General features: G+C 38.8%; 1 protein-coding gene across 1 annotated transcript; it reads right to left on the reverse strand.

Moving 5' to 3' along the window:
- Positions 1 to 12,226: 12,226 nt before the first annotated feature.
- OR8S35 (olfactory receptor family 8 subfamily S member 35) lies at positions 12,227 to 13,183 on the reverse strand. The gene has a single exon (XM_001491147.3). The coding sequence runs from the start codon at positions 13,181 to 13,183 to the stop codon at positions 12,227 to 12,229; it is 957 nt and encodes a 318-aa protein (XP_001491197.2).
- Between the last annotated feature and the right edge of the window lie 3,263 nt (positions 13,184 to 16,446).

Consider the following 16,446-nt stretch of genomic DNA (forward strand, 5'->3'; position numbering starts at 1 on the left):
ATCTGTTCTTTAGATGCCTTTGTGATTGTAAGTACTGGCCTAAATTATCAGTGAAACAAGTAGTTTCCAGATATAATCCATCAGAAGTGCAATCAGTAAATTAACCAACTGAGTTTGGTGGCTCAGGAGACAGATGGGCCCATTTCCTGAATTCCCTGAAGTCACCACCAAATGCCAAGCTCTAATTAACTAGAAGAGTTGAAATTTGTAAGAACCATAGAGCATTCTTTATGGTAAGGTTTTCTAAGAACTTTTGGGTCAAAGCAAGGGTCTTGACTCTTACGTGGATGTCTAGTGGACTTTGAAGGTGGAAGGCAAGGCAGCTGCTTCCTGTGGACCTGTAAGGAGCAGGAGGCTTCATTTAGGAAATCACAGGGTTGCTATGCATGATCCCACAGCTTACTCCTAAATTATTTTTCTCCATCTATGTGAGCTGGGTTACAAATTGTGATGATCAAAGGTGTCAGTCAACAGAGAAGATATTTTTACAAACTAGCATAGGATTCTCATTGCTTCATATCCTCAACAACACTTAGCAGTTTCAGTCTTAAATTTTTGCCCGTATGTGAATACCTGTATGGTTTTTAATTATAATTTTAATTTGCATTTCCCTGATTACTAAATGTTGAGAAAATTTTCATAGTTTTTTAACATTTTATTTTATCATGGTAGGAACACTTGACATGAGATTTTCCTCTTAACAGTTTTTAAGTGTACAATATGTTATTGTTGACTACAGGCACAATGCTGTCCAGCAGATATCTAGACCTTATTCTTTTTGCTTAAGTGAAACTTTATGCCTGTTGATTATCACCTACCCATTTCCCTCTCCTCTCATCCCCTAGAAACCACCATTCCACTCTTTGAGTCTATGTATTTGACTATTTTAGATAACATGTAAGTGGAATCGTGCAGCATTTGTCTTTCCGTGTCTGGCTTATTTCACATAGCATAATGTCCTCAAGATTCATCCATGTTGCTGCATATTAGAGAATTTCCTTCTTTTTTAATGCTGAATAGCATTCCATTATATGTATATGTCACATTTTCCTTATCCATTCACCCAGAAATGAATGTTTAGGTTATTTCCACATCTTGGCTATTGTAAAGAGTGCTACAATGAACGTAGGAGAGTTAGTTCTTTGAGATCCTGATAGCAACACTTTTTGATAAGTACCCAAAAGTGGGATTGCTGGATAGTGTTGTAGTTCTGTTTTTAATTTTTTGAGGAAACTCCATACTGTTTTCCACAGTAGTTACACCATTTTGAATTCCCACCAATAGTTTGCAGGAGTTCACATTTCCCCACATCCTCACTAAAACTTGTTGTCCTTTGTTTTTTGATAATAGCCATTCTGACAGGTGTGAGGTTATTTCACATTATGGTTTTGATTTTGCATTTCTCTGATGATGATTGAGCACCTACTGGCCATTTGTAGATAAAGCATATGTTAGCCCAAAACACAAATCTCAAAAATTTCAGAAGATACAAAGTATCTTACTAGAATGGAATGAAGCTATAAATCGGTAACAGAGGAAACCGGAAAATTAAGAAATATATGGAAATTAAGCTACACACTCATAAGCAATCAATGGGTCAAAGAAGAAACACAAGGGAAATTAGAAAATACTTTGAAAAGAGTGCAAATGGAAACACAACATACCAAACTCATGGAATGCAGTAAAAGCAGTACTCAGAGGGAACTGTATAGCTTTAAATAGCTACATGAAAGGAAAAAAAGATCTCAAATGAATAACCTAATTTTTCTCCTTAAGGAACTAGAAATAAAAGAGCAAACTAAACCCAGTATTACAAAAATGAAGAAAATAGTAAGTATTAGAGTGAAGCTAAATGAAATAAAAAATTGAAAAACAAAAGGAAGAATCAATGAGAACAAAAGTTGGATCTTTGGAAAGTTTAACAAAATTGACAAACCTTTGCTACGATGAGCTAGAAAAAGAAGACAACAAAATCAGATATGAAAGTGGAGATGTTTCTATTATACTACAGAAATTTTAAAAATTGCAAGAGAATACTGTGAATAACTGAATACCGACAAATTAGATAGCTCCTATAAAATGAAGAATTGCCTGGAAGCACACAAACTACCAAAACTCACTCAAAAAGAAATTAAAAATTTGAACAAACCTATAACAAACAAAGAGATTATATCAGTATTCTAAAGTTTCAGACAAAAAAAAATCCCAGGACCAGATGGCTTCACTGGTGAATTCCACAAAATGTTTACTAAAGAATTAACACCAATCATGCTCAAAATCTTCAAAAATAGAAGAGGAGAGAACACTTCCTAACTCATTCTATGAGGCCAGCATCACCCTGATACCAAAGCCAGACAAAGACATCACAAGAAAGGAAAGTTACAGAGCAATATCCCTTATAAATACAGGGGATAATCCTCAATAAAATACTAGCAAATAGGTTAAATCTAGCAGCTTATCAAAAGAACTATACAACATGACCAAGCAAGATTTATCCCAGGAAGGCAAGTTTCATTCAAATGCAAAAATCAATCAATGCAATTCAATACATCCTAGAATGACTGGGGAGTGAGGGTGCATGGTATTCTCAATTGATGCAGTAAAAGCATTTGACAAAATTCAACACCCTTTCACGATTAAAAAGAACCTAAACTCTCAACAACCTAGGAACAGATGGAAACTACCTCAACATAATAAAGTTCATATATGAAAAGCCCCCAGCTAACATCATATTCAACATTGAGAGACTGAAAGTTTTCCCCTAAGATCAGGAACAATAAAAGGATGCCCACTTCTATTTAACATTGTACCAGAACTAAATATTTTTGACTTTTGAATAAGTTTTCCTCTATTAAGTAACCAAAGTCACTGACTCCAGTCCTTTGTGTGTATTAATAAACATACGTCTTCATATAAAATATGTTATGGTGAGGGCCAGCCCTGTAGCAGAGTGGTTAAGTTCGCACGCTATGTTTCGGTAGCCCTGGGTTCCAAGGGTCATATCCTGGGAGTGGACATGTCACCATTCATCAAGCCATGCTGAGGCGGCATCCCACATGCCACAACCAGAAGGACCCACAACTAGAATATACAACTATGTACTGGGGGCTTTGGTGAGAAGAAGAAGAAAAAAAAGAAGATTGGCAACAGATGTTAACTCAGTTTCCATTATTTAAAAAAAAAAAAAAGTTATGCCATTCTCCCCATCATAACAGAAGTAAACAGTGCTGTCTCTGTTTTTGTAATCATCTTTAAAACAAAACTTTGCACTATCTGAGTAGATGCTCATTTTCTTCAACAATTTGTTTCCAAAGATGAGGTGCCTCCCCTAAGCACATTCATTAACCCAAAAAGGAGGAACCTGCGATTGCCTCGATCTCTACACTATTCTTTGCAACACTGTTGTGTGGGATGAGGTTCACGAATGTGTCAGATGAAAATTGGATAGAGTCAGAAATAACTGTTTCTGATTTTTAAACTCATTTTATCATCGGAATGTTCAGATCAAATGTGTTTAAAGACACAGTTCATGTAAATATGGGAAACAAAGCTGTCTGGTGAACTATATCTCACTACACACCTCCCTAGATAATTCCAAATGGAGAATCTCTCCTACATGGACAACAGGAAAATGCTACCTATCCTGCCTACTTTAAAGTCCACCAGACCCTGAGTTTTACAGTTGGAGCTTCAACCCTAAAGTCGCAAAGCCTATATCTGTGAGAATGCCCTAGAACTTGTACAAACCTCAATTCTTCTAGTTAATGAGATTCAAGTTTGGCTTCAGACTGTGACTTCAGGGAATACCACTCTCCTGAGCCCTGAGCTCCATCAGGCAAATTACTGGCTTCCCTTCTGCTAGATTATATCTGAACGTCACCTGCTTCACTGATGATAGTCTTTGTCCAGTACTTGGAATCACAAAGGCAGCTAAATGAAGAGAAGCATCTGTGATTGGGTCTGGGCTTTATGGGTCTTTACCTACAGTGAGGCTCTTATCTTCAGCAGCTCTTAGACTCTACTAAATAAATCCTCTTCATCCTCTCTAAGAAGAGTTGAGGGTACACTGACTATAAGATCTGCATGGATCTGGGAAGTTGAGACCAAGAGCTAAAAGATTCCCCGTCTGGGAGGAGTCGGTAAAACCACATCAGAGTAGATAGTGAGACTTAGTGACCTAGAGTCCTCCTCCTTTTCTAGACCCTAAATGCATGACCTAAAACTATTGTTTGTGTTTCTGCTATTATTAACCACACCATCAACTCTGGTCAACAAAATTATCAGTGGTAAAAAAGAAGGGGGACGAGCACATTTCAGGCAAGTTTCTAAGAAAAATATTGAGTTCTACAGAATTTGTATTCATGCACACAGACAGGAAGTATTGTGGCACTTGTCAAACAGGGCACTTTTTGATATCTTGTAAATGTCTATCAGACATCATCTTAAAGAGAAGCAGAGCAAGAGATGGCATTTTCTGGATCATTTTTTTTAAATCCCAAATAATCATCAACTTTCATCCTATGATTTATATCTCAATTTATACTACTGTGGATTCATTCCACTTAAAGTAATATATGCCAAAATTTAAAATCCTACAGTGTGGTCACTCCCTTAGTGAATTCCCTAATCTGTAGCTTGAAGAACAATGAGGTGAAAGCAGCTGTGAAAAGGACATTTAGAAAATATCTCCAGTATTTCGGGTAGCTGAACATAGTCAGAGGATGTTGAATAATTAGTTCACTAGAGAAAGATATTCTGGTTTGGTGACCCTAAGAGAATTTCCTGATTGCTTCAGATAATGAATGCAGAAAGGAAACTTAGAAATTCATAGAACTAGCCAGGTGATCAAGAGACCAATATCAAGAACGAAAGAAAAGACTATTTCTTTCCATCACTGAGTACTAATCCATTGTGTGACTGTTCAGGGTTTGGTTATCTTTTGCCAGGTTAAGAACATTTGGGTTGTTTCCAATTTCTTGCTATTGCAAATAACGCTACTATAAATATTCACATACAGATTTTGTGTGAATATAAGGTTTCAGTTCTTAAGTGTAAATACCCAGGAGAGGGTTTCCTGTGGCGTATGGTAACTGTAGGTTTAATTTAATAAAAACAAATTTCCAAGATGTTTTCCAGAATTTCTGTATCATTTTACATTCCCACCAGAAATGTTTCAGAGATTCCATTACCCAGCTACATTGACTGTACTTGGTATTATATATTTTTTAATTTTAGCCATTCTAAGAAGTGTGTAATGGTTTTAATTTGAAATAAACTATACCCTTAAAACTGAGTGTATGTGAAAACAGGTGAAACCAGAAATAGCTTAATAATTTTGTACCACTGTTACTTCCATGGTGTTGATAACTATACTATGACTACATAAGATAATATCATTTAGGAAATGTATGTGAAGGGTGCACAAGAAATGTTCGCACTTTTTTTCAAATTCTATGTGATTCTAAAATTTTCAGAACATAAGGATTTTGAAAATATGTTACGAACTATAGACTTTGGGTGACTATGATGTGTTACTGTATGTTCACCAGGTTATACTAAATGTCCCCTCTGGTGGGGGAGTTGTTAATGGGGGAGACTGTGCATGTGTGAGGACAAGGAGTATACGGGAAATTTTTGTACCTTCCTCTCAATTTTGCTGGGAACCTAAAACTACTCTAAAACAATAAAGTCTTAATAAAAAATATGTTTTGGGGCCAGCCCAGGGGTGTAGTGGTTAAGTTTGCTTGCTCTGCTTCGGCAGCCCAGGGTTCCATGGTTTGGATCCCGGGCGTAGACCTAGCACCGCTCATCAAGCCACATTGTGGCGGCATTCCACATAATATAGAGGAAGATCGGCACAGATGTTAGCTCGGCAGCAATCTTCCTCAAGCAAAAAGAGGAAGATTGGCAACAGATGTTAGCTCAGAGCCAATCTTCCTCATACACAAAAAAAAATGTGTTTTCACATGGATAAAGGTAAAAGGATGAAAAGGAATAAACAATGTAAATTCAATATAAAAGACAGTCAAAGTAACTATATTAATGTCAGACAAATTCAGCTTCAGAACAAAAAATATTATCTGTGATGAACAGGAAGATTTCATAAGTATGAAAGGGTTAATACATCAAGAAGAGATAAGAATTCCAAAAATGTATGCACATAAAAACAGAGTTTCAAAATAACAAATCAAAAACTGACAGCTCAAATAAAAGAGAAAAATCACAATTGTAGTTGGAAATTACAACACTCTTCCCTCAATAATCAATTGTAAAAGTAGAAAAACATTCTGTTGCTTGACTACAGGAAATGAGTGTAGAAAGGATCTAAAGGGCACTGTAAAATAAATTGATCGAGGTGACCTTTAGAGAAGAACACCCCAACAACAGCGTAACACACATTGTTTTCAGGCACACATAGAACATTCACCAAGACGTTTTATTCTGGAGGAAACCCAAACTCAATAAATACAAAAGAATTGAAGTTATATAAAGAATGCTTTCTGCCTGTAACTGAACATTACAGTTAATTCTAGAAATAAACTAAACATCAATGAGAAAAAGACATTTAAAAAAATCCCCCACATATTTGAAAATTGAACCATACTTTCACAAATAACAAATGGGTCACAGAAGAAATTATAAGAAAAATTAGAAAATTTTCGATTGAAGAAAATTGAAATGCAGCATATAAAAAGCATGTGGAGGGAAGCTAAAGCAGTTCTTACAGAAAAATCCATAGCTTTAAATATTTGTGCTAGAAAACAAAAATCATCTAAGCTTCAATCTTAAGAAACAAAGAAGAGTAAATTAAATCCAAAGTAAGCAAACAGTGGGAAATAATCAAAATGAAAGCAGGAATGATGTCATCAAGATGGTAACATAGGTCTGTCTTAACATTAGTTCCCCTCACAAGAAGACCAACTAGCAATTATCCATGCACAAAACACCGCTGTGAAAATCCCAGAACCCAGGGGTGAGGCTGAAGCATCCCCAGGACCTCAGAGGCTGAGAAGAACTAAATTAGAAGAGTAAGAGGAGCTACTACAGTCTGACCACATTGCCTTCTGGGAGGCGAACACAACACAATACCAAGAGGGTCCCCAGGGCCTAATATTTCTCCATTGGGAACAAGAAAGCCTCAAGTGGACATCCAGCTCCTCCCGTGTTGCCGCACGCTTCCTGGGTGGCCCACTTGGGTCTTGCCTCACAGGGATCACTGGGGGAATCCATGGAGCTTGACCACTGGGGATCAGATAAAGACAGAGAAGAGAACCAGGGCTTGTAGCAACCAGTGCCCACATCTTGGTGCACAACATTCCTGCTTGCAGCAGCACCCAAGTGGAGAGCCTAGTGAGAAGCTCTGCCCATTTGTAGAGCCAAGCTTGTGGCCTCATCTGGTCAGGGAGCTTGATGGCAGTTCTAACTGATTCAGGATCACAGTCATAGAGCCATATCAGCCATGGAGCCTGCTCTGTGGCCCTGCCCAGAAAGAGAGACAAATTCACAGCCCCACCCAACTTCTGAGTACAGCCTAGATTCTCACCCAACCAAAAAGCCTGAGCAAGAATGCAGGCAACCACAGAGCTCATCCTAGAACCATTGGTCAGGGAACTAAGCCAGGTCCTGCCCAACTGTTAAGCATAGCCTCTAGCACTATGTAAGCAGGGAGCATTAAAAGTGACCCTGGAGGGCCCAACCCAGTGGTGCAGCAGTTAAGTGCACACGATCCACTTCGGGGGCCCAGGGTTCGCCAGTTCTGATCGCGGGTGCAAACATGGCACAGCTTGGCAAGCCATGCTGTGGCAGGCATCCCACATATAAAGTAGAGGAAGACGGGCATGGATGTTAGCTCAGGGCCAGTCTTCCTCAGCGAAAAGATGAGGATTGGCAGCAGTTAGCTCAGGGCTAATCTTCCTTGGTAAAAAAAAAAAGTGACCCTGGAAGACCTTGAAACCCAACCTATGGTACCACTCAACTGTAGCGACCAACAATAGCGCTGTCTCACAGAAGAGCCCAGCCTACAGTTTTGCCCAATTGCTGAGCAAGGCCTGTAACCTCACCTGATGAGGAAGCCCAGACAAGATCCCTGCCCAACCACAGAGCACAGTCTCTAGTCCTATCCAAAGAGAGCGGAGAATGCTATACCTATATCAGACAAAATAGACTTTAAGCCAAAAACTGAATCAAGAGACAGAGAAGGTCATTATATAATGATAAAGGAGTCAATTCACCAAAAGGATATAATAATTGTAAACATATATGCTCCCAACATTTGAAAACCTAAATACATTAAGCCAATACTAATGATTCCAAAAGGAGAAAAAGAAAACAATACAATAACAGTATAAGATTTCAATACCCTACTTTCAACAAAGGATAGAACATCCAGCCAGAACATCCAGCCAAAAAAAGTAGGACTTGAACTATACTTTAAACCTAAAGAATCTAACAGACATATACAAAATAGTCCATCCAACAGCAACAGAATGCACATTCTTCTCCATCGCAAGTGGAAACTACTCCAGTATAGATCATACATTAGGTCACAAAACAAGTCTTAGCAAATTTAAGAAGATTGAAATCATCAATCTATAGATTTGTTCCCCTATTTTGCTTTTGCAACCCACAGCCTGGAACATCCAAATAAAGAGGAGAATAAGTCATAATTAGGTAGGATTTTAACATCACGGTATGTCTGGGTGAAATTTGCATCTTTAAGAAAGAAGGTATGATAAGTTATAGAGGCATCTTTTCCTTTGTGGAACCTTATCATGCCTATAGTTGTCACACAGTTGGCATGGCTTTTGCCACATAGGAGGTTGTAACCACTGCCATGCATCATTTTCTAACCCTTGCAGAAGGATAGGTTCTAACATCCCTGACAGGAATGAAGCACCTTGATTTGAGAAGATAAAGTTCCTAAGAAATGAGGTTGCATGTCCTATTGTAGAGTTGAAAGACCTGGGTAACCGTTTAGAACAATTTTAACATTCCTTCAACCTGTTTACTGCTGAGAGCTATTAATCGTTAGAAATACAGTCATATAGGTCCACGTGGCTCTAGATGTCACGTTAGCTAACAGAGGAGGGGTGGTGATCTTAACAGCAAGAGGTACTCAGTCTACATTCCTGACAAAGCATTAGTCCTCCATGATAAAGCACATCCAAAAGGAATTTGACAAGTAGGAGTATACCTAAAACAGAGAGCACACTTACATGGAACTTTAGGGGAAATGTTTTATAAGGATTTGAGGTGATACTGGAAATAAATTTCATATTTAGCAATAACATTTTTTAAATGTTGCATAATTTTTAACCAAAAAAAAGTAAATTCCAAATTCTCTAACCCAAATTTTAAGCACTAGTGGACAGTGAAAAAAGAAATCATGTGTACTAGAGAGAAGACATACGATGCAGACTCAAATAGAAGAGGATGTGTATCTAAGAAGTAACACTATTGTAATGTGTGGCTCATATTCATTTTGCAAGTTATCCTATTCTTGCCTTTAACTAAAATAATTTCAATGCTTGCCTTTAAAAACTCCAGGTCTTCCAGTCTTTGGTAAAAGAAATCTCAGCAAGATGAAAAGCAGAAGATGGTTCCTACCTTCCAGCTGCAGAAAAGCAGACACTATTCTATGTCAAATGTGTCCTTGTAAGGCTGCAGAACTTGACAGATTGCTGCTCTGGTGTATGAATGTAAACTTTAATCTTGAAAAGTCTATAATTATGATAGGCTGCTTTAGTTAGTGGTTTATTGTTTTGGAAGTAAAATTTAGAGTGACATTCTGCTTTTGAAAGTTATGTGAATTTTTGATATACATTTCTTAGGGCAGAAGAGGATAATTGGAACTTCTTTCTTCTCTCACATGCTGGAGGTAAAAGCAAAGTCCAATAACCTGTTGGATTTACTCCTTAGAGAGTTTCAGTCCTGACTCATTTAAATTGAACAGTATCAAGAATCTTAATGGTGTTCATAACCTTTGGTCCAGTTAGTTAGGCTCTAGGAACAATCCAAAATAGGAAAAAATCAAGCTCAAAATTGTTTAATGCAATATTGTTTATCACAGTGAAACTCTGTCCCGTTAGACACCACTTGGAACAACATAGGAAATAAAGAAAGAAATTGGTATCATAGCAAAAGGTGGGAAACATGTCTAATATAGTGGGATTTTTACATCAAATTTTGGGTGTGTGCTTCAAGACCCTGGATAATAATTGAAAATTAGGTTTTTGAAAATTGGGAGTAACGGGAAAACGTTTATGATATCATTCTTGGTATTATGGTAGGGTGTTAATAAATATATCAAAGAGCACATGCAAAAACATTTTCTGTAACAAATTTGGAAGGCTAGAAATATAATTATTTCTGTTACTAATTTTATTTAGGTGATTGATCTATTTTTAGTATTTTATTATTTAAATATTTATTTACACATTGAAAATTCCAATTAGTGTTAATTAGTATAATATGATTCAACAATTATTTATAATTTAAAAGAGTGAAAAATAAGGTGCCAATAAAAGTAAGAGATAAATTGGCCAATATCTCCCCAAAGAAGCAAAACAGGGAAATAGATTGAAAATAAAACAAAATGTTGAAATGAGCTGAAACATGTTTATCTTATATGAAAATCTAAAGTTTGATAATTATAGATTTTAAGAAAATGTTTGGTAATAAGAATTGATAATTGGCAAAAATGATACTTAGACAAATAACCTTTAGGTGGAAAGTCAAAAGAGTTCTACAGAAAGTGGTTTGAGAGCACCAGGTGGGCACAGGAACACAAAAAGGTAGGAGATGTGCAAACAGACAAGAAAGACCACAAGGCTTCCCAGAGCTCTTAAGGTCCCTGTAATTTGAAGGAAGTTATCACAGGCCTTGTGTAGGAACTTATGTCTGTATTTTGTTTCATTATAAAATCCAGGGCTAAAATCTCTCTTCATTATCAGTTGCAAGCATTCGTGCAGTGAATTCCTTAGATCCATACTTATTTTGGGACAAACAGAAGTTTAGCATTTGGTAGTTTTTAAGTTACCTCCTTCTCAAGACTGACTCCTTTGCTAGCACCATTTAACACTGTGTGCTCTTGTGGAATCCTTTCCCCTTCCAAGTCTCTCATCGTTCCTTCTCTGCTCATCACTCTAGCTTTAGTGTCTTTATGCTCTATTCTTGTAGTAGGAGTGTCATGTTTATATGCTTACTTGGTGTGAAAGGCAGAATTCTAAAGACACACCCACCCCATTGCCATTCTGCAAAGAGATTTTGTAGATATAATTAAAGTCCCAAATCAATTGACCTTAAAATACAAGAGATTATAAGGTGGGCGTGATCTAATCACAGGAGGCTTTGGAATATGAGAAGTATGTGATATACCATTGCTGTTTTGAAAATGGAGAGGGCCAGGTGAGAAGATGTGAAGGAGTCTCTATAAGCACAAAGTGATCCCCAGCAGATAGCCAGCAAGTAAACAGGAACCTTCAGACCTACAGTTTCAATAAACTGAATTCTGCCAATAACCTGAATGAGCTTGGACGCAGATCCTTCCCCAGAGCCTCTAGATAAGAACCCAACTCAATCAGCACCTTGATTTCAGTCTTGAGAGACCCTAAACAGAGAACCCAGCAGAGTTCACCAAAATTTCTGATCTAGAAAACTATAAGGTAATAAATGAGTGCTATTTTAATTTCCTAAATTTTTGGTAATTTATTATGATAGCAATAGAGAACCAGTATACCTGGTAAACTGCGACTTCCCTCTATTGATCAATTGTACCTATTTCTGCCTGTCTCCAGAAAGGTTACCATTACTCACTATCCTTTCCTCCAGCTCATAAAACCCAACTCTGTTCTCCTTTCTTAAGAGGCCCAAGATCTTTTATTCCTAGAAAATCTTTTCCCAGGAACATTAATTCAAGCAAAAAATACAGCACACAAAATATTTCTCAGTCCATCCTAATTTGAATGATTTTCAAAAGTGTGAATCATGAATTGACATGTCATTAACTAAATCTATGAAACTGAGAAGGTTTTCTGACTCATTTACTCTCTCTCTGGATAGGATTGATTCTGAGCCATGGCAAGCAAAATAGCTCCTTGCACTTTTCTTGATAATTTTTAAGAAAGAGAGAACCAGCAATGAACATTACAACATGTAACAAAGGAAATCAGGGACTTCTTAATGTCAATCATTAGATTTCTTGCTGTGGTTCTGTTCTACATTTTCTTCATGTTCTCTCTCTTCTGTGCTGTCTGAGACGTTGTAAATATTTGAGCACTGTTCTTCTCAGAGCTGCTTTCACCTCCTTGTTCTTCAAGCTGTAGATGAGAGGATTCACTAGGGGGATGATTACACTGTACTGTATGGAGAGGATCAACTCCAGAGGTGAACCTGAGGTTGGCATGAGATAGCGAAGGACGGCTGAGCCATAGAACAGGATCACTGCAGTGAGGTGGGAGAAGCAAGTGGAGAAGGCCTTGCTTCTGCCTGTGGCAGAGCTGATGCTCAGGATGGTGGACACAATGCAGGCATAAGAGAAGATGATCAGGAGGCAGGTCCCAATGGCGTGGAGGATGACAGAGCAAAGCAGCATTGCAGAGTTGGTGGAGACATCCGAGCAGGAGAGAGGCAAGAGGGAAGGCAGCTCACAGGAGTAGTGGTGGATGGTTTGAACCTCACAGAAGTCCAAATTCAAAGCCAGGAGGATGTTGATGAGTGCATCCAGAAAGGCCACAACCCAAGAGCCCCACACCAACCTCACACATAGTTGTTTACTCATCACCTGGCAGTAGAGCAGAGGGTGGCAGATGGCAGCATAGCGGTCATAGGCCATCACTGAGAGCAGGCAGGCCTCAATCCCTGTAGTGGCAAACACAAAGAAGACTTGAGCCAGGCAGCCCTTTACTGAGATGGCTTTCCTCTGAGACAGGAGGTTCTCAAGCATCTTGGGTACAGTGACTGAAGAATAGAAGAGGTCTTGGAAGGAGAGATGGCTCAGGAAGAAATACATGGGTGTGTGGAGGTTAGAATCTGTATGGATCACAAGTATCATCAGCAGGTTCCCCAGCAGAGTCAGGAGGTAAATCATCAGGAACAGAGCAAAGAGCAGAGCCTGGACCTGGGGGTCAGCAGACAGTCCGAGGAGGATGAACTCTGTGATGCTGCTGTGATTTCCTGAGGCCATTTATGGTCACTGTTCTTTAGAGAAAAATCAGGTGGGGGACTGAAATGACTTCTTTCCACAGAAGTTTCCCAAAAGCATCGCTCTGCTCTTTTTCCCCATATATTCCTTCCTGCCTGGTCTGATCTACATTTTAATAACCCTCATACCTTCCTTCAGTCATTCCATGGAGTCCTTCTCCTCCCTGGCTCTCTGCTGTGCCATCTCTGAGCTCTGGATCAGCCTCACCAGACTTTTTTCTGATAAGGCTGATATGAATGGTATCATCAACTATAGAGGCCTACTGGAGAACTGCCCCCTGACTAACTTATGTCACGTCCTTTAGCTGGGCCCTCGGATTCCACAGCACTCCTCATCTTATTTTAGGAATGCCAGCAGACATCCTGAGAAGTGATGCAGATCTCTGCTCACCTCCCTTACCTGGTCTTTACTCCCCTATTCAAAACCCTCTGATGGTTCATGAATTAACTAATGATAGCATGTAGTGCTTGTGTAGCAGTTTATCTTGTACAAATGGCTTTCACATGTTTTTCACTGTGTGCATGTATGTGTAGGATATGGTGAAAGAAGAGATTGAACTTATTTTACAGGTGAGAAAATTTAAGCTCATTGATTATGTGACTTGTCTAGATCACCATGAGACAAGAACCAGCTAATGAGACAGGGCCATCTGCAAGGCCTCTGGCTAAAAAGATAAGGCCCCTAACCAATCGACAAGCTAGGAGAATTAGATAGAGACCACTAAGACCCACATTCTGCACCCCTGGACTTTCCTGGGCTTACGCATGCTCCCTAGTACCCAGGAGTCCACTGAAGGTGACCCTAGCCCCATTAGCATGGTAAATATCACACCCAGGGGTGGAGAACTAACATGCTAATGATGCATGCCTTGCACTTAGTAGCATGCTACGTGACAGTGCAGGCACAAGCACAGCCCCACCTCTACATGCCATGACAAGGCACTCCTCCCCAACCTTTGCCTAATAAAACCCCCACAGTCTCACTCCTTAATGAGCCAGTCATCACCTGTCCCTTTCCTTTCCACACCGGCTCCCTTGTGCCTGTCCTGTGCACAAGCTAATAAACTTTTACTTTTCTACTCCCATTTGTTGTCTCTGTTGATTGCTATTCTGAGGGACAATAAGAACCCATGTGCCCGTAACACCCACACTGATCAGTTCTTTGAACAATATGGATTTGAATCTGCCTCATTTGATTGAAAACAAGAGCTTTTCTACCATACCACCTGCTTAGAGAGAAAGCCAAACTCCTTATTTTGTATTTCAAAGCTTAATCACCTAAGGCTCTCTAGAGGCCCTGCTGCTGAGGCCAAATAGCTTTGCTTGCTCCTGATCCCCCTGGGAACTTTCTCGTTTTCTCTGACTTGGTTCAGGGTGATTTATTTTGTGTTCCTATTCACTGATTTATATCTTATTTACTTTGAAATTCCCACCTTATTTCTACCCATTACATGAGGTCTTTGATCAATCTCTTCTCTGTTCTCACATAAATCTCTTGGAAAATAATTATTAACCTCAGTTTTTTCAGATGATGAAAGTAAAGTTAAATAAGTGAATTCAAAATTCTAGTCCATCTCTTTCTAGTCTACAGACTTAGAACCTGTCTGCTTCCCTTTGCTGTGTAACAATTCATCAACATGCTATAAGTTTTGCCATCATTTGCGTTACCATCTTGCTTTATCATTTAGTGATATGTGTGAGTGTTGCTTCTTGTCTCTACAATGAGAGTGCAGTTTCACGGAGAGCAGGAATTGGGCTATTACTTTCTATACCTATGAACACACTCTCTCACACATAATGATTAATATATAATGGACCCTCAATGAGTTATTGTTAAATAAATAAAGACAAAAAGTAATAAAATTGGACAGATTATGTAGTAAAAACTCTTTGGGATTATCTCCAGGTCCAGAAAGTCAACTTCAAATTGTAGTCAAGGGCAGAGCATTAGGGGGCCTGAAAGAGGAAATGAAAGGGAGGAGGTGGAATGCTTATTTCCTTTCTGCTATAACAGACTGGCAGAGGGTTTATTCCTTCCAAAATCACCAACACCTACAGATTCTTGCTTCGGAGGGATCACCCCACAATTTGCTTAAACATACAACTTCTGTTCATCCACCCATCCATTCATCCAACCAAAGTTATTTAATAAACATTTTTGTGTCTCTGTTTACTGCTATGCTCTGTGTTGTACATATAGTCAAAGACAGTTCTGCACTGTAGTTTTGTTGTACTGTTGTGTGAATGCACTTACCTGATCAACTATTCTCCATTACCTAGGTGTGATCAATCCCCCTAGGCTGTTTCCCCCTCATCAGACGGAACACTGACCTATGGTTGTACCTTCAGACTCAGCCTTTCCTGGGGCCCTTATGTCTGTTTTGCTACCTATTACAGTAATTCTAACTGCTCCTTGCACTCTGAATCTTTCCTGGGATCTCTAGCTTTGGTGTCTACCAGACAAATTTAATCTCTGTGTCTCTCACAGGACTTGCAATAAAAGGTATGATCCTGCTCAGAAGGTACATTTCCCAGTCCTTGAACTTCCTCTCCACCCTATCCCACCCCTGCCAATATGCTTATCAAATACTCACGTAACTCCCAAACTTTAGCCCTTATTTAGAATATATATCCGAATTACCTATGAGTTCTGTCCAGTGTGCAATCTGAAGTTCAGAGGGTTGGCCCAAACCAATGACGATTCAGCAATGAAGAACCGCTACCTGCAAAAGTCAGTTTTATCTCTGAATATGTAAAATACTTTTGAAAATAAACAACTTCTATGGATCTTATACTAACAAAGTATCATAGTGAACAAAAGTCATTCTTGTCAGAAATGTGAAAATTTTTAAGAATTTGCAATTTCATATCCCACTTAGAGAAACTGGTCCAGTTCTTTCACATTTACTCTGTAATATAGACCTGGCCATAAGGACCAATTCTTAGCCTGAAAACATTCTGGCATCTTCAGAGGATATTAGAATAGCTGTTGATTATGGACTCAAAACCTGAAAACTTTTATCCTGAAATAGAAACACCAAAATCTATCAGTAGACACCTACATTATGTGACTTTATGACCCATCTCACTCCAGGTCCCAAGCACAGACCTTCTGACTAATAATGCCTTTTTTCAAGGGAGGACAACGTCTTTATGTTACTTTTTAAAGAAATGGTGAAATGCTAATACTAAAATCTCCTCACTTACCTCCAAGAAGAAACACAGCGAATTCAATTCAGCTCAAAG

The sequence above is a fragment of the Equus caballus genome, chromosome 6, assembly GCF_041296265.1.
Source record: "Equus caballus isolate H_3958 breed thoroughbred chromosome 6, TB-T2T, whole genome shotgun sequence".
NCBI classification, from domain to species: domain Eukaryota; kingdom Metazoa; phylum Chordata; class Mammalia; order Perissodactyla; family Equidae; genus Equus; species Equus caballus.

What these genes read in the sequence shown, in the direction of transcription:
- OR8S35 (XM_001491147.3), bottom strand. Translation starts at nt 13,183, where the DNA reads ATGGCCTCAGGAAATCACAGCAGCATCACAGAGTTCATCCTCCTCGGA.